Below are 19,146 nucleotides of genomic sequence, written 5' to 3' on the forward strand. Positions count from 1 at the left end.
GAATCAAAGGGGATATCCAATATTTTCGAAGAGAAAAGGGTGAGAGGGGGGGAGGGGGAGAGGAAATTTCGTGAATCCACAAAATTAAAATTGTAACGCGTATCCATTCTCTTCGGGCGAGATATAATTTATTTAAGTGCTCCCATTTTTGACGCCATCGCGAAATCGAACACGCCTCCGTGGTAACATTTTTGGAAAGGAAAAAGTTCGAAAGGACCCGCCCTGGGTGGAAGGTTCTAGCTAGCACTGGTCGCGGACCAGTCGCCAGGCAGCTTCCGGCCTGATGGAAAGTCTGTGAATTGTTCTCAGGGGTGGGTGTCTACATTTCGAGGGTGGAGGAGGGTTCGGTGGCCGAACGTGCTGGACTCAGGCCAGGAGACACCATCTTGGAGGTGAACGGCACACCCTTCCGAGCGGTGACCCACGAGGAGGCCCTCAAAGTGAGTTTCTACTTTCATTTTCCGAACCAGAAACATTTCCTCGCTTGCGTAACCATGTATCACGCGCAATGCGTTGTTGCGATTGCGATTTCCAATTCTATTTTCTTCTTTTCTTTTTTCCTTCTCTTTGAAAATATTTACGATGCGATTAGATCGCAGGGATTTGTTTCTGTTTCAATTTTATATATTTTCGCTTATTTTTACATTTTTAGTGGAATTATTATTGGAGTCAGTGGACATTTTGATGTTTGATCATTGAGAGGTCCTTTTGATTATTATTTTTAAGAATAAATATCGAACAGTTGTTTCGATAATTAAGCTTTTTCATAATTTTTGAAAGAGTAGTAATTAAATTTCCTATAAAGTGTAATTAAGTTTCTCAATTTATTGTCAATTTTCTTCAAATTCAAAGTGAACCACTGTAACTCTTTTGAGAAAGGAAAATTCTTTTGGCCGTATAATCATTACAGTGAAATGGTCGCGTCAGTGAATCAATCGATCCTTCAATTTTGGAATGTTTCCCTAAACACGTTTCGTTGGCCACGTGCCTGATCACGGTTAAAAATCAGTATTAAATCATGCTGGCCATTGGCGCGCAATCGATCGTGCTCGTTTTGTATTTATGAGTGACCTTAAGAGCCACCCCATCGATCGCAAATACCAGCCAGGCTCTCAGCTAGATTATATGGGGTGGGGCAGACGATTTCCTTCGATAAGTGTTATCTGACGAACGTTTCGAGCGCTTTTCTATTTTAAATCAATTCCATTCCCCTTTTCCTTCATCCGTCCGACATATCGGTGTTAAACTTTCGCAAATATCCTCTTAGAAATTATTATCGATCGTTTCGCGGATTTCTTCTACTCTTCGCTCTTTTTTTTTTTTTTTACCTACTATAATTCACACACAAACAAAAATTTAATTAAAATCGCTAAGAGGATATTTAATGAAAGAAGCTTATATATTTTAATTTTAAACTGCCTAATTGTGTCTCAAGATGTTCAACTCTCATCCTCCCATTTTTTTTAATAAACTTTAATTTCAGTTCGCGATGAAAAAGAAATCTGGAGGGAGGAACCGACGAGTAGCGAGATATTTATTTTTCGTTGGAATTGTTTGTAAAAAAAAAAAAAAGAAAGAAAAGAAAAGAAAAAAAACAGTAATTCGAAGATTCGTAAATAGGGATACCGTGAAAGATGGAAAACGAAGAAAAACTGTTTCTCGTTATTCTTTAAAAGTTCGTCTCGATTGATAAGGGAAAGTGTTTCCGGCGATTGTATATCTTTGATCTCCGTTCTCAATTATTCGGAGGGCTCTCTCGTCACTTGTCAAGCTTCGTTCTTCCATACTTTCTCATTCAATCAACTTTCTCTCGTTTAATTCGCATAACTTCGAGCTTGATTCGAATCGAAAGAGATCTTTCTTCAAAATTATCCCCTCGAAGATGAACCGGACAGCTGGATTTTGAAGAGAGAGGCAAAAATTTCTCTCGCGTTATTTAATTTAACTTGGAGGCGAGATTACGGGGGCTTGGATCGCGCTGGGTTATATAGCAAAACTTTCAACAATATTACAAAGTGTTTTATAAAAGGGGTTAACCTGCCTCGAGCGTTGCCTCGAAATATCCTTTGAACGATTTATGTCGTAATTTTCGAGAAACTCTTATAATAATAATAATAGTAATGATAAAAGAAAGAATAAAACGTTTCGTTGATAAAAGTTTTCCGTGGTACAAACTCGATCGTGATGAAGGAAAGGATTATGAGGAAAGAAAATACGCGGAAGAAAATTTGTAGAAGATATCGTTCCCTTGCGAAACAATGACGTCATTCTATATCATCTTGATACTTATTGGCATCGGATTCCTGAGAAATAACAATGGAGCGGAAATAACAAGAGCCTTAAATTCTTAGAGAAGAAAATATCTTTTACGCGCAGAAAATTTGCGTGGACGCAATCGTGTCTTTGTGAGAAAGAAGACACCAGAGAAGACCTCGAAAAGGAGAGAAATTCGAAAGAAATACCTGCCATCTTTCATGAGGAGAAAAAATAGATTTGCCATTTATTAATTTAACGAGTAATAAATTAAAAATATTCGTATGCCAAACCATCACCGTTTCCTGTGAAGCTGAAGCGAACTGGAAATCGCGGACTAAATCGCGAGATAATCGCGAAGTAGAACGTTCCCTGACGTTCCCTCGAAAAAAAGAAGAAAAAAAGAAAAGGAAGAAGAGAGGGTTCGATCGATGGCTTTGTTGGATGGACCACGAGGTCTTTCTGGCCAGATCGTCGAGACCTGAAAATTCCGCGGCATGAAAAAATGGCGGAAAGGAGGGGGTGAGAGGGGATGGATGATGACTATCGACTGGCCGGATGGAAAGAAGCGTCGCTCGGAGCCACGCCACGAGTAATCTCTGGTGTAAACGTTTCTGATGGGTATCTCTGGTGGCTCGTCATACTCTCGTAGTGGCTCGGGAGTTTCTAGACAAAAGCACGTCGACAATGGGCCATCAGGGTATCAGACTGGTTCGGTGAAGAGGCACGTAGCTCGGTGAAAAACCGCCTCGAAATTTTCGAATACACGGCCCAGGTGTCCTTCTTCCTCTCTTCCTTCTCTTCCTTTTTTTTATTCTTCTTCTTCTTCTTTTTCTTCGCTATCGATGCTTTAGACGACGCTCTCTCGACACTTGGAAACAATAAAAATAATATATTCGACCCTGTTTCAGGGTTACAGGCATCTTCATGATGGAGAGGTTGCTGAGCTAGAAGTGGAGGATTATGCATTCAGATTACTTTGTATATAACACGGTTGTTCGATATTTCATCGATAGGAATTTAACGAGGCGTCGTGGTATTTCTTTCTTTTTTTTTTTATTTCGCTGCCAAGCTTTTCGGTCCCATTTCTTTGTTCTCGTTATGGAATTGTGTTTATTCTTATTCATCGTAATATCTCCACTTTTTTCCTCTGTTTTTATAATGTTCGATATTCGATATTGAACTTCGATATTGAAGTCAAGTTAGGTTAATTGGCGTGCAATATTATCCGAATTTATCGTAGAATTTATTCGAATTAAAGTTAGAATTTACTTCATCCAATAACTAACAATATTAGTCAGTTTTAAAATCCTGTTTTAAAATCTCGAATCATCTCATCCCTGAAAGTCTGTGTGTCGATTCACTTCGGATTGCAGAGAGATATCGGTGTCTCTCCCTCTGTTAAGAAGTTATTGTACATTTCTGAAAAGTTAGAGAAATTCAATCTCTCCCGAGAGATGAGACTCGGTGATTCTGCTTACACGTTCTTTCCGCCCTTGGAAACACTTCGTGTTTCTATCGAATCGTGTGGCGTACATACACAAAGAAAAGAAGAAATCGAGTAGAATAAACACGATTTCGCGCGACTCAGAGGGATAAATCCGCGGTTGAAGAAAAATCTCAAGGGTTTATTGCAATTTAGTTAGAATCGTTATCTCTCTCCTCCCTCTCTCTCTCTCTCTCGAATTAAACTTGCTCCAATCTATGAAAGATGCTGTGCAAGTGTTTGAATGGTCCGTTCGTTCCAAATAACGGCAAGGTTGTCGGTTGCATTCTGTGGAAAAAAAAGCTCTAGGAGGAAGGAGGAAGAAATAAATCGAAGGGGATTTGTTAATTAATGGTGGCGCAACCTTGACCCAGGTGACTATTACCAGGAAATTGGAGGAGCCGCGATTCCTGAATGATCACGATAGGTCAAATGGTTGACCCAGTTCGACAATCCACGGATTAAGTTTCCGGTGTGCCCGTACCGACTCGTACTGGATAACACTGCTGTCGCCTGTAATCAAAACGAAATTTTCTTGATCCAACCAGTTCTCCACCCATCCAACTCCAATTTCCGATTGGACTCGTACTTCTTATTACTTAGACGTTGCTTTGCGCGAGGATGTACCATCTTTGTAATTTAAACAGAGCTTGTTTCAAGTTTCTCTACGCTCGTTTGCGCTCGCCACGTTCACGCATTTTTATACTTGTAAATCTAGAATCTTGTCATTAGAAAGATTACTCTGGAATCGAAGGATGTTAAGAAGAAGAATTAAACAAATAATCATTTAATTTACAAGATGCTGAAAATATTAATTACTATTTCAACAAATAAGAAAAATCAAAATTGAAGAATGAAAGAAACTGTGTCTGTAGAAATGGTTAAGACTCAAGCGTGATATAACAAATATTTAATCAATATGGTATTCAAAGCAAATCCCCACCGGAAAAAAATTCAACTCTAGTTTCGAAGAGATTTTTCGACCTCGTCACCCACCCCTAACGTCGATCAGGCCAGTTTGATAAATATCTTTCTAAAAAAGGATCTCGATGGAAGTCGACGATGTCAACAGCGTTCCAGGATTGTTTGCTATTTCGAAAGGTTGTCTCTGGAGGACCGACATCCGGCTCCTCGTCTGCTTCTCGTCTGACATCGATCGGGCATAAACGCTTGAACGAGCTAGGGATTAAATTGCACGGTTGTCGTAAAGCGTAACGGTGGCCGTGGCTCGTTATTTCGTAATGGGTTGTAAGGTTGTAAGGAGACGCGAGGAGGGGACACTGGGCGAAAAGTTTGGCCGATTTATGGGGCGCGTTTTTCCATCGAGTTCATTAAGGGAGGCGGAAAATGTAGGATCTCCCACTTCGAAGTTCCCAAGTCGAGGACGTAATAGACTTTTTGGGGGAATTGCCATGCCGTTGAAACGCTAATTATGTTCAGACACGATGCTTGAGATTTTGTCGGCAATTTCTTCTGGCACGAGAAATATACGAGTTCTTTGATGAAAGTGGATTCGAGAAAATATTTAACGTATTCATTTTTCATCGTGTTCCGAGATGCTTAATAAGAAGTTTCCGTTTTAGTTTAGTTTCCATTTTTCAGACGAGTTTGAAAAATGTTGATGAACAGAAAAGATTTTGAAGGTTTTGTATTTATTACTCTGGCGAAAAGTTTTTCTGGCGTTTAATAATTAAAAAAGAGCAACGATGACAAAGGAGCATGTGATCAATCGAAAAAATTAACTCGAAAATGTCACAAGTAATCCGGCTTTATTGTCCGACGACCTTTACGCCCGGCCTACGCCGCTAGTAGAAAAGTTTGTTAAAGGTCAGCCAGTAGCGTTACCGTTGCGCAAGTCGATCTCTTAAAACTTGGATAAATTTTGTTTAATTTCGATAAGAACGTGCGACGACCACGTTGCCTAAAACGGACGCATTTCTTTTTGATCAAATCAAAATCAAGAGCAGAAAAATACTATCTCAAAAATTATTAAAACAATTTTCTTTCGTGCACAATTCAATCGATCGATTAACGATCTCCAATCCCTACGAAAATAGGAAAGAAAGAAGGAAAAGAAGAAGAAAATACGGGAAAATAACGATAAAAAGGATTCACGCATTCCGCTCACGCACGGTTAAAATCGCCATTACCTCTTCATCCAATATTTTTTCTCCCCTCTCTTTACAACGCCCCTGTTTCGCTTCCTTCGTCTTGGCGCCAGGCGTCCCGGCGCCCTCCGGCGAAAACCCTCTTTTACTCCCTCCCTCTCTTTCTCTCTCTCTCTCTCTCTCTCTCTCTCTCTCTCTCTCTCTCTCTCTCTCTCTCTCTCTCTCTCTCTCTCTCTACATAATACACGAGGCTGCTAGCGAGGATCTGGTTTAGAATCCACGTCGTATCGTGGACAGTCAAAGGGGGTCCGCTACTCGGTTCGGTGTGGAGTGCACGTTTATGGGTGGCTCGCACACGAATGACGATAGATCGATTCGAAATTGCTTCTCCGTCTCGTGCTCTCGGTGAAGACTGTTTGCCGTCGCAACCGCTGTATCGAATCTGTCTTTTCCTATTTCCGGAAAGGACCGGACTTCCCTTCGCCTCGTTCGATCGATAATTATTTTTAGAACCCGGCCCAGACGATCGGAGCGGGGATCCTCCCCTTTTAAGGGGTTTTTCATGGCTTACTTCTTCCCTGTTTGATCGATTTTACTTTTATACTTCTCGTTCTTCCTATCTTCTTTGCCATCTCTTTCTTTCAACGGGGGTTTATTTATCTTTCTACATCGTTTTTTAATTGCGATTTTCTTCCGATTGTTTTAGATTTTATTTGAGACGCGATAATTGTATCTAATTGTACGATTGTTCAATCGTGTAATTAAAGAAGGTATAATTGTTGGGAGAAAGGAGAGGCGATAAACAGAAGGAGGAAATATTAGGATTTTCAGAGAAATTCAATTTTTGTACGTTCGAAATTATTATTTGTTTAGACTGGAAGATTTATCGAGGTACAACTATAAAAAAATAAAATAAAAAATGATCACATCTTTTCCGTGATTAGAAAATCCAGTTTTCTTCAATTCCAAGCAAGGCTCAAATACGATATTTAAATCCACGTCACTTTCAAATCAACGAAACTGTTATCACAACGTGTACAATTTACCACGTTCGCTGTTCGACCTAATAAAAATAATCGATATTGATAATCTAAATACTTGCTAAGATAGAACCGCAGTTGGACTTTTAACGTACAACAGTATAACGTTTTATCTCGAAAGACGTCATAAATAAAGTAGAACTACTTTTATCTCGAAATTACCGGAAAAGGTTGAACAAACATGAATTTTCCTTCCCGGAAGGTGCATCGAATAGACGGCCATAAATTCGCCTCCTTTTATCCCCGTTGCAGGAAATACTTGACCTAGAATGGGAAACATAGCGCGAGAATGATCGCGAAAGTGATCGAACTTCTTATCCGTGTCTGGTCTAAGTGTCGATTGTCATGTAAAATAAGGATTGCGGAGGATCGGTAAATTGGCGCCGTTCAATTCTCGAAATTTCTCTACGTTCTCGCATCGATTCCGAAGAAAAAGAAATTTCTCTGTTCTCATTGACGGAGGAAAGTTTCAAGGGAATGCAAAGAAACGAAGGAAATCGAATCGTTTCGAGTCGAGTCGAAAGCGAGCTTTACTTAGTAAATATCGAGAAAGAAGTCGTGTGAAATAATCAACAAGAATATCGTACGAAACAGTTACTTTATATTTCTTGTATTTTAAATATTTGAAATATGCGTGAAAGATTATTGCCGATATAAAATTGTCTGGTACGAATTGGCATATAGGAATAAGAACTCGTAATTTCTCGCTTATATTGGCGCAATAAAATCTGCAGTATTGCAAATTGAAAGAATTCCCTTGATCCACATGCTTTGAAGACGCGATAAAATAACACTTCCCGAGTCCAATGGCGCAGTAACTCAATTCCTTCGGAACGACGACTTAACTTACGAGCATCCGGATGAGGAGCATTGAAATGTAGGGAAGCCTACTTCTCTGCCGGGGCCATTAAATTCTTCTTCGTGAATAGAGGAATATATTTATTGGGACGGTGTTCTAATAATTCGGATTGCGTTTTATACGCAGCTATACGAAAAACACCGTTTCTGTTAAGATAAATTATAATTCACGCGACAATGATCGAAATAGCCATCATTAATCAATGATCGATAAAGTGCAGCACGAAGCGATTCTTAATCTTATTACTCCTACATGTAGAATTTAATTCGACAAATTTGGACATCGATGTGGATTAAACAAAAACTCATCCCGTGATCTTCGTCCACAAAAAAGAAAAATCGATCGTCAATCGCGTCACCCCCGCAGTAGTCGCCAGACTTGTTTACCCCGTCTGAAGAGCGTCCCTGACGACGGTCGAGGTCGGCTATCTCGAGCCAGTTTGATCGAGAAATATCGCGGGTGATCACGAAAGTGACCAGACTAATAGCCGGCTCCATAACTGGCAGAAACGACTTCCCGGTCCGACGACGGAACTCGACGACGCGTGTCCTCGCGAGAAGACACGAATTGCACGCGAGGACCGCACCGAGAACAAGGTTGCGCCACGTCCTCGGGCGGAAATATGTCCTGGCCAGGACACGATTAACGAGTTTCAACTTGTTCCGACGGATCTTCACCGTGCCCTTTCGACCTCATGAATTATTTATTCAATCGGCGGAAAGACGTACGACTACGTCTTGAAATTCGGACACGATACGAAGCTCATAAAGCTTCGCGGGACCTTCTACAATGGTCTCGTGTAATTTACACCTCGTAGCTCTCCACCCTGTCGTGTTTAACACCGATGAAAGTGGAATAATCGGAGTGTTGTAACACGGGCGGTCAGTTGGCCAGTTCGAGAAATCGTTCGTTGCGATAAAGAGACGGAAATATTTGTTGGAAAATTTTTTAGCAAAGTGTATACGTGTTTCATACTCGACTCGACTAAATATGGATTGTTGAAAAGGAGAAATATTTATTAATTATTGAAAGTCGAATTTGTAATATCGCAAGATGTAAGATATACGGATGACATTCGATTTATTGGAAAAATGAATCATTGATCATAAGACGGAAACGGGATTAGAAGAAATATTCGTTGGAAGGTAAATTTTTTATTTCTAATTTCGTCGTTTAATCGTTTTGCGTGTGCTAAAGATATTTTTGTTTTACGCCTGGGTATAATCTCTGTTTGTTATATGTACCGTTTATTATCATTATGAAATGAACATTTTTATTACTTGAGAATTGCACGTTTATCAAATGTTACATTTATTACAAAGCGATTCTAGATTAAGAAGCCTTGAAAAGACGGTTGAGTCAATTATGAATCAGTCGTGAGCCGGTAATTTCTGTATTATTTAATATGACTAATTATTTCGAGGAGATATTCATGATTCTTATCGAGCGACTTAATTCATTTAAATTTATTTAGATTAAAAAAATTTGTCTGACTCGATCAATCACATGCATTCTTACGCATATTATCTTCGCATATATTTTCCTAAAATTTATATTATGTATTTAACAATAACATTACGCAGAAGCAAGAAATTGAAAGTGCGGATTAAACCGTAAACCGCAGGAAGTAAATCGTGTCAAGAATACGCGATATAATCGATGATCGATCGACTTCGAAATAGTTGGAAAATTACGTTGGAGCTACCCTCTCTCTCTCTCTCTCTCTCTCTCTCTCTCTCTCTCTCTCTCTCTCTCTCTCTCTCTCTCTCTCTCGTGACTGATAAATCGAGAATGAAGCTCGACACACGAACTCGTTTCCCTCCGTAATGATCGCTTTTTCGCGATATTTATTATTCACGGAGTCTCGAGCCCATTAAATTTCCGCGACCACGTACGCAAGAATTAGAAAATCGATTCCTCCGATACTCGATTGCTCGATATCCCTCGATATACGATACGACCGTTCGATAAATACACGTAGAAAAATTCTGTAAGAAAAAAAAAAAAAAAGCACACGATTGCTCGAAGGTACGCGATTCTTCCGTTGGGATTTAAGTTTTTTAACGTACACAGAACGCGATTTTTTTCGATCGAGAAATCGTTGCGCGTGATTTTGCGCGGAAACGACTGCAACAACGTTGTTACGTAAGTTAAAAGGAGCGGGTCCTCTGTGAAATATATTCTCGCCTGTAATCAAACGATCTTTTGCACGTGCTTCTCGAACGAGATTCCCTCTGAAACGATATTAATTAATATTCAAGAAAGGAAACTACTACAATACTCGGATACTTGAGAACAAAGGCTCTGATTTACGATTTTTAGGATAAGCGATTCTGATTTCATCTAAGGAACGAGCTTTCGATCGAATTTTGCTGTGTGATTTTTTTTTTTTTCACGTTTCTAATTTTAATTCTCGAATTTTACATCAATTCAATGAATATGATATTGGAATTTTGATAATACGATCCTTCTACGAGAATATTTAAAAACTACTCGTCAAGATATCTTAAAGTTCTTCTCTCGTGTTACGCTCGATCCTTGATATCGAATTGATTGAATGAAATTCGCTTAACAACCAAAAATAAGGGTGAAAGTTAAATTTTCGTTGTCCCAAAATCTGAGAAGAAAGTTCATCATCGATATCGTGGCAAATACCTTTACGAAAATATTTCACATTTGCGCAAGCTCGAGGCAAGTTTCGCGAATGGTGTGTCATTAACACGATTCTCGTGACGTGATGAATCGAGGCGTAATTCCAGCTACTTGGACACAGTAATTTATGCGTCCTCATCGGTAAAGTTCCTCGCGTTCCAGTGACGATCCTCCGTGACGAAGGAGGCGGAAGAACAGGGGACGCCAGTACATGCCTCGCATAGATACGACAAAATTGCATCTTCGCGGGCCAGAAGCGTGGAATCCTAAGGACGTGATTCGGGCTGGGTCAAGGATAGGCAGGATGTGACGTCACAGACCGCCAAGAGATCGATATTCCAGCTACCAAGTGGCGTCACCTCTTTCCGCCTCATCTTTGACCACTTTACGCGCATTAATTTCTTTTATTTCGAATAATTCCTGATAAATGTCCCCCTGAATATCCCGCTTCTGGGGATATTGTATCCCTCGCACATCCTTGTTTTAATTCTTCGTTTCTCAGAGAAGTTTTATGGGATACTTGTAAATTTTAACACGAAATAAAAATTGATCGATCGAAGAGTGGAAAGTTTAAATAATACGGAGGTTGTTCGACCTTCGTGAATTTCGATTTCCAGAGAATGTGATTTTTACACTGTGATTGATACCTCTGAACTCCGTTCAGTCGTGTAGAATCGTATCTACGATATTGAAATCGTTTATAACGAAACGACGTGTGAATTTCTTGGAAATATATCGTATGATATTCTCGTTGATGTTCAAGGAGTTAGAAATACAGGAAGTATAAATCTTCTTGTACGAGATTTCCGGTCCCCAGTTTGATATAATAATCCCCGCCAAGGTTATGGAGTGCGGCAAATATACGTGAATTTACCTTTAACCCTCTCTTCAGGCTCTCCTCCTACGCGTTCTTCTCCCTCTATCATCCCTTCGCAAAACTTCCAATTAATGGAACTTCCACTCTTCGTAAATTCCGTTTAAACTTTTCAAATTTTCGTATCTCTTAAAACAAGAAAAATAAGAAACGCTCGGCTACTATTTTCATTTCCTATTCTTCCTTTTTTACTCGTCATTGTTGAAAAAAGTTATCGACGTTTCTTTCAATTTCTTAGTAAATTACTACTAAAAGAAACTCGAGCATCCCTTCAAGACTTCTGTTCCAAACATTTGATTGAAAAGAGTCGAGTCTTATTAAAAATTTTTCTCATTTCTCAAGCAAATATTAACACCCAACACTTTTTTTGTTTTAAATTAAGTATTTTCTCGAATCTTTGCTCCCGATACAGCATCGAAAACATTGGAGAGATGTCGCACGTACGCGCAGCTGGCTCGTTCCTTTTGCAAAAATCCCGCAAAGGATCGCCATGGCTTTTATCCTCGCGGGGAAGAACGTTGCACAGAGAACGTTTGTCCCTTGTTGACCCGGCGCGATTGTTCGCCGTTTCACTTGCCAAGGTTGCCTCGAAGGAAACCCTTCACGGACAATGATTTCTTTCAGTTCGCCGAGACACGACACGTATAGCCGATCTATTCTGAGGTCGTCAGCGAGGAATTCTTCTCCTCCTGATACGTGTCCGCCGTCTCCTTTGCATAAGAGCCCCGTCACGAGGCTTGAATAATGCTCAGAGGATGGGCCAAAGCCTTCCACGACGCCTTCCTCTGTTTATTCGATCACAACGGTGCAACAACCTCGTTCGTGTAATACAACGATACTCCTCGATATTTCGTTTCATGTGTCTACGAAAGGGGCCCCATAAACGTGTGCTATAACGCATTTGTAATTATCACGAATGGAACGAGCAGATGTTTGTTTGTTTGGGATGAAATAAATGCAGTTTTGGAGGCAGTAGGGTTAATAAGATCTCGATAGAGCGTCCAATAACAGAGGATAATTACACGTTGATGGCATTACATCAGACGGACGAATTATTGGCCACGCTCAATTTGCTATTTGCGGGGCTGTGCAATAATCCGCTCGCAAAGCGTGTACATTGTGTTCGCGGAGGTTTAAGGTAAATGAACCTCTTTGAAGAAAAATTCGTTGACCTATATAATTAACTCGATTCTTTGAGATCGTGGCGTGCGGCCACTCGCTGAAATTAATTTTAACTTTTTAAAAGATTTTCTTCGTCTCTTTCCATTTTTCTGTAGTTTTCTTTTTTCTTTTCTTTTCTCGTACGAGAATTTCCCTCCCCCCCCTTTCTTCCTCTACTTGTTTAATTCCGTAGTTTCTTATCCTTTATTACTTTGTTGCTCTTTAAACTCTTTTCTTTTTCACTCGGAATTATGAAATTTTTTAATAACACGCTAAGTTATTCTTTTTTCGTTCTAACTTCGTTCTAATTTCCAAAATCTCTGTTTTGTCAAACTCGCTTGTCGCTATTTTAATCTGCATCCAACTTCAATTCTCCATCTCAGCATTCTCCACCAATTTTTCAAAACTACTTCATAAGTACCTTCCCTGGAGTCTGTCGCATCCAGATAACTTAATGGCCATCCTTATCCTCGTTCCAACAGTTCGAAATTTCTCAAGATCTCCAGCCTCCTAAAACTCTTACATCGATCGAAAGATTTAGAAACATTAGTAATAATTGCATTTTTAATTCGAACAGATGCTGAAGTCTTGCAGAACCTTGAGCATGACCGTGCGAGGGCCAGCGTTGGATCCACGATGCAGAGGTGGACACCCCGTCTGGTCCTCTTCCGGTCGACAACAGTCCTGCAGCTGGATCGACCGTCAAGGTCGTCCAACCTCGCCACCGCCACTTTATCCACCTCGGGACCCTAGGTACGGACCAAGGACGAGAAAGGTGGAGCTCTGCATCGAGCCTGGCCAGTCTCTCGGCTTGATGATCAGGGGCGGCCTCGAGTACGGCCTTGGGATTTATGTGACCGGGGTCGACAAGGACAGCGTGGCCGATCGAGCCGGACTTTTGGTAAGAGATTTTATTTCCTCCTTCGATAAGCTGTATTTTTATTAGATCTCAGACAGTGTCAGCCCGTCATTTTCATTCGACGATAAAATTGCAAGTTTTTCCTCGGCTTTTTCGGCCCGATATTGTCGCGCGGTGTGCCCCACGTTCAGGATAAATATCTTGTAGCGAAGGAAATTTACGGTTTGCACTTACTTTTGTAGAGAAATGCAAAGAAATTAATTAGAAATTTTTTTAAATTGGAAATTTCATAGATTGGATAAATGTTTAAGTTGGAATGTCAGAGGATATTTTAAGATGAAGAAGGATGCGTAGAGGTAGTTTCAAAGTTTATCGTAAATTTTATGAAGATCCAATAAAGAAAGTGAAAAACGATAATAATAAATACAGAGTATAGTGCTTCGATATTTTCAAAAATTAATAATTTCCTTGTGACATTAATATTGTATTACAGGAAACACACGGCACAAATAAATCGTGGAAAAGCGATTACAATTACGTATGATAAATATGATAACGGAGGATGTTTACGAAACAAAGCGTAACAAACGGTATTATTAATTAGCTCGTTCTATAATTCAATGTCAGGAAGAATTATAGAAGAATTTTAATTAGTTGGCCATTATTGAAATAGTGGTAAGCAGTCGAGTGACAAAAGTGCTTCATCGAACGAACTGCTAATCACAGAAATTTAAATTTTTATCAAAATTTTGATAAAAACTTTCATATAAAGTTGACAAAATATTTCACACAGAAAAACAATGGATTTACTCTCTATCGGTATAATTAAACGTAAATGGAAATAAATAGGGAAATGTCAAATTTTCGTATCCAGGTAGGTGATCAGATCATCGAAGTGAATGGGCAGAGTTTCGAGGAGGCGACCCACGACGAGGCAGTGGAAATATTGAAGACGAACAAAAGGATGACACTCCTGATTCGCGATGTGGGAAAAGTGCCACACTCTTGTACCACGAGCCAGCCTATCGTTGTACCGACGACTAGATACCCTGAACACGATCCTCTACTCTTGGAGAGCCCTGGAAATCATCGACCACCGAGTCCTACGTAAGAAACGCCTACTCCGCTCGTACAAAACCCAAAAGTTTCGCGTTATTATAAAACGAGTATTATCACTCCCTTTCAAAAATCAAAACCAGTTGGTATACATTTTAATTTCACATTAATTCTAAATATCTTCGTTTTGTTTTCGTCGGAAATCACTTTCGTGCCTTACTTTAAAAATGAATTCAGATTCGATTAAATATATTTCGAGGTATTTATTTTTCATATTTTCTCTTCAGCATTGCGAGCGATTGGAGGCACAGAAACGTACACATGGTTTCTGCCGCAACTGCCGCGATGGTGGAGGAAAAAGCGAGGGTGGTCCTCGCGAGGAGCGAGAGGGCAGCGCTTTCTCAGCTTCTGGCCGACTACAGGACGCGTCGAATGACAATCGAGGAGCTGGTTGTCAGTTTAGGCGACCTGCTGAACACACACGAGAAATTGACACTGCTTACCGAGCTCAGGGAACTCGTCGACAGCAAAGACAGAGCTGCCTTCGACGATTTGGTTTACAGGCCTCGAGTAGCCAGGGTATGTTATAAGATGTAATATTCTAAAAACTTGAATAACTTGATTTCAAAAAAAAAAAAAAAAAAAGAAACCATGGATCATTGGTTTAATTTAAAATAAATTTGAACAAAATTATAAATTGTTACAAAATGAACGATACTCTCTATCTCTATTTACTACATATTTATCATGATGAGTAGTGAAAAGGGATTTATTTCATTGAAAATTAATGGATATAGATTAATTTAATTAGAAAAATGCTACAGATTAACGATTAAATTAGCGTTTTTCTTTTCTGCCTGTCCAGAGAAAAGGTGATCGTGCCCATTCGGATTTAATAGTGACTCCATCCCTTCACGATCTTCCGGTAAGTAAGCTGTAAAGATTACGATTTCACCGATATAGTAACACGAGTAACGGGTGAACACACGAGAACACAACGACTCACTTGATATCTCACACGATTATTCTCTATCTATTTATCTCTATTTATCTTTTTCTCTATCTCTGTTTTCGGGACATGTATAGAAAACTCTCTGTCTCTATCTTTCTCACTCTCTGTTCTGCGTTGTCCACTATAACTGTTAGATCTATAACTGGTGACTGTTCTCTCCTTTTATCTCTATATATATATTTTTACATATATTTTTTTTTTTTTAACCTGTCGCCGAGTCTCGCAAGCGACCTACTCCTAGGAGAATTCTCCTTTACGAATACCGAACGCGTGTATTCGAAAAAGGATCTCGAGCCGGGTGAAAAAAATGTAACGATGTGCGTATGTACATTTTGTTAAATGTATTTAGGCCCTCTGTTCGCTAGATGTCGCAACGATTGAAGTGAAAAAATTAAAAATGGAATAATTGAATAGTGTCGTGGAAGAAGAATGCATAAATCATGCGATGTATAATGAGTAGAAAAAAGAAGGATGAGGTATTATACAATAGAATAATCTTTCTGTAATCACAATGATAAAAAAATGGAATTCGATATTGAAAAGAAAAAACGAGCGAGATATTGTATCGATGCAATTGGCCTTAATGAATTGAACATCGATTTTCGATAAATCGTTTCGATTCGTCATCTAATAATTACTTATTATTATCAGTGTTAAATCAGTTTTCTTTCATTACATTTAACATTTTTCGTGGACAGCGGGCCTTAAACATTTGATCAGAACCACGAAAGATTCCAAAGATTGATCCAAAGAAAGAAAACGAACAAAAATACTTAAACGAAAGGAAAAAAAAAAAAATGACAAATAACGAGAAGAGGAGGATATATACGGAAGAGGAAAGGTAGGGAAAGCTCGTGGTCGATTGGAGAGGTGCGAGAAGGAAAAAAGTATAAGAAGATGAAAAGGACGAAAGGAGGACAGGAAGTCAAGATTGGAGAACATTCAAGGAAATCACCAAAATCCATCTCTTATCCACTCAAAACGCAGAGATGAAGCTTTTTTTTTTTATTTTTCCGCTTAATCGCTCTCGGCTACCACGGTGACCGGTGAAGCATGACTCGAGGATCTTCCTGCAACCCCCTTCTCTACTTCCGCTTCTCTTCTTCATCTAAACAAAAACTATACATATATACTTTCGTTTTTCTCTTTCTTCTCTCGCTTCATCCTTCTTCATTCTTCTATCTCTATATATCTCTCTCTCTCTCTCTCTCGAATATATCACTCTCTGCCTGTCTCTATAACTTCTTTGTCTATCTGTGTTTTGTTTATGATTTCGCTTAGTGTTAGTAGCGCTTCCCTGGGCAGCCAGTGTCGCCTCGTTTCCGCTCTGCGCTCGTCAACGTTCCTCCGCGTCTCTTTGGACTTTGCAGTCGAGATTGTTTGCGTACCGCTTCAGCCGTGCCATTGCGCGAATATTCGAAGCCCGTGGATTGAATGTCGTGCAATTAAGCCTCGCCGGAACGAGTAAACGTTTTCACGACGAGCTTTCTCTCTCTTTCTCTCTTTCTCTTTTATATATATATATGTATATATAGAGTTTCAATCCGAGATAAACGAGAGAAAAATTGTCGATGGAAAAGCAGAAAAAGAAAAAAAAGGAAAAAAAAAATCGCGACGATCGAAAGAGGAGAGGCTTCGAGTATTCTCGATTTTGTGAAAAGAATCTGCGATGCTATGGGTCTTAGACACGCACGCTTGCAAATTTGGGTATTTGGCCGTGGAATGCCGCTGGTAGATGCGAATGATTTTGCCTGTATCTCTCTCTTCTTTTTTTTTATTCTTTTCACGCTAACCACATCGGGGGTGACAGTACAAAGTGCGATTTTCGAGAACGAGTTCGCCTGAGCTTTGCTGGATTTTTTGTGTTTCGTTATGTCTTGCTTTCGTCGAGTGCGTGATCGGGGAAATTATCGATGATGAGTTTGAAAAGAGTTGGATGATTTTATTTTTTGACGAGTGTTTGAAGTGATTTTGTAAATTATAATTAGTTGGAAAGAAGGATACTATGTGTAATTAGAAGTTATCTTTATAGAATAGGGATTATTAACTTGGTTATTAAAAAATTCAAAACGTTTCAATGAAATATAAAATACAGACTAATCCTATTTAATCCTATTACACTGTTCTTATGTTTCAATCTCGTTCTTATTTAATATTCTAAAAGAACTTTAGCATGAAAGTCGAGAAATACGATAATCCTATAGCTTGGTTAAAGGAAGAAGGAAAATTATGAAATTATAAAATATAAGTATATCATTCCAATCATCCAACGAAAAAATTTTAAAGAAATCACTTGTTCGAGTAATTTAAAAATTTACATTCTATTTTCTCACTTATTTGCTCTACCAATAAAAAATTACAATCGCTAATGATCTAAAGGAGACGCACTTTTCTTCGATCACGAAGAAATCAATCCCAATTAAAAAAATTTCACTCCAAAGAAAGTTGGAAATATCCTCGGTGAATGGCAACTGATCACGCACTCGATCGCAAGATGTTGAGAGTAGTTGGCTGAGGATCAGTTGGCCTAATCGCATCTCGTGCGTCACGATTCAGGGGCTGGAAAGTTTCCTGAAAGCTTTACTCAGCTCTCGTCGCACGGTGCTTTCTTCATTTTCGTAAACGTTTCTGGACACGAGGTCTCCAAAGAAAAGAAAAGAAAATAAAAGAAAGGAAAGAGAGAATGAAACTAATCCACAAAGATCCTGCCAGCCTTGTCCAAAGCTCGGGCTAACTCGCTGATGGCCGGTTTCATAGCCAACGAGTTTGTGAACGAGCGACACCGTTAATCTCATTCGTGGAAACGATTTCTATTTCGACGAAGGCCTCCAGTTTTTCGTTTCCAGCTTCGTTCTCTAAATTTCGTGTCCTTAGCGTTTTTTTTTTTTTTTTAGCTTTCCACTACTGCCTTCTCCTTTCGTATCGATCTTCTCAACTCTTTGTGTTTCGCTTGTCCTTAGGGGCTTAAGGGGTGGCCAGCTTGTAAGAATTCTTTTCTTTTTTTTTTTTTTTTCTAATTTTAATTGTAATTTGTTCGAATCTGCAATCGATGTAAATGGTTGGTGAAATTTAATTCGATGATCGAAAGCTGTTTAATAGACGCTTGCCGGAAGAAGGACTAATTAGAATAATTTTCGTTGAAGGCTCGTTAGACTCGATGCAGACGAGAGACAGGAATTATTGATTTTTCACGTTTTTAGGATGATGAGTCTTAAAACGTTCTCTCAAATTAGAATTTACAAATTCGAATGAATTTATGAAAATATAACATTGTAATTATCATTGAATTTCGATGAAAATATTCTTTTGGTGTTAAAAATAATAATTTTTAAAAGTTAAACTTAATAATTAAAGGAAAAAAATATATTTCTTTAAAATTTTAAATTTCAATCTATCTGTATAATATTTATCTGCATCGAGTTCTCAAAAATATTCAAATGAAAATTCTCAAGACAAAACTTAATGGAAATGCAAAAAGTACATTTTGAAATTTTCTAATCAAGCAAACTTTCGACATTCGTAAGTGATCGCATTAATCCTTTAAAAAAAAAAAAAAAAATATTCGTCAATTGACAATTGACTCGTGGATTGCTCTCATTTGTGGCAAATCGATGACGCTTGATTAATGACAGAACAGTTTCACGGTTCGTGGACCGTGTATTCGCCGGTTCCGTGATCTTTGAACGGAAGAGAACAACCGGAAGTGATCGTAAATCAAGTGTTATCTGTACGCCGACAAATATCACCAGACGGATCGATGATAGATCATCGGTGAATTGTCATATA

General features: G+C 39.1%; 1 protein-coding gene across 7 annotated transcripts in view; it reads left to right on the forward strand.

Annotated features, from left to right (window-relative positions):
• The window catches only part of dysc (whirlin protein dyschronic), a 94,527-nt gene that overhangs the window by 39,400 nt on the left and 35,981 nt on the right, over positions 1 to 19,146 (forward strand). For 6 of the 7 annotated variants that reach the window (XM_086915771.1, XM_086915769.1, XM_086915772.1 and 3 more), the window contains 5 exons: positions 292 to 440; positions 13,011 to 13,334; positions 14,167 to 14,399; positions 14,636 to 14,927; positions 15,214 to 15,273. In XM_086915771.1, coding sequence (XP_086771897.1) covers positions 292 to 440; positions 13,011 to 13,334; positions 14,167 to 14,399; positions 14,636 to 14,927; positions 15,214 to 15,273 — 1,058 coding nt within the window. The remainder of the gene's footprint in view (positions 1 to 291; positions 441 to 13,010; positions 13,335 to 14,166; positions 14,400 to 14,635; positions 14,928 to 15,213; positions 15,274 to 19,146) is intronic. The other variant, XM_086915770.1, reaches the window with a different exon arrangement.

This window comes from Apis florea, unplaced genomic scaffold (genome assembly GCF_048593485.1).
Source record: "Apis florea isolate Af1SG1 unplaced genomic scaffold, ASM4859348v1 contig_3793_pilon, whole genome shotgun sequence".
Classification (NCBI taxonomy): domain Eukaryota; kingdom Metazoa; phylum Arthropoda; class Insecta; order Hymenoptera; family Apidae; genus Apis; species Apis florea.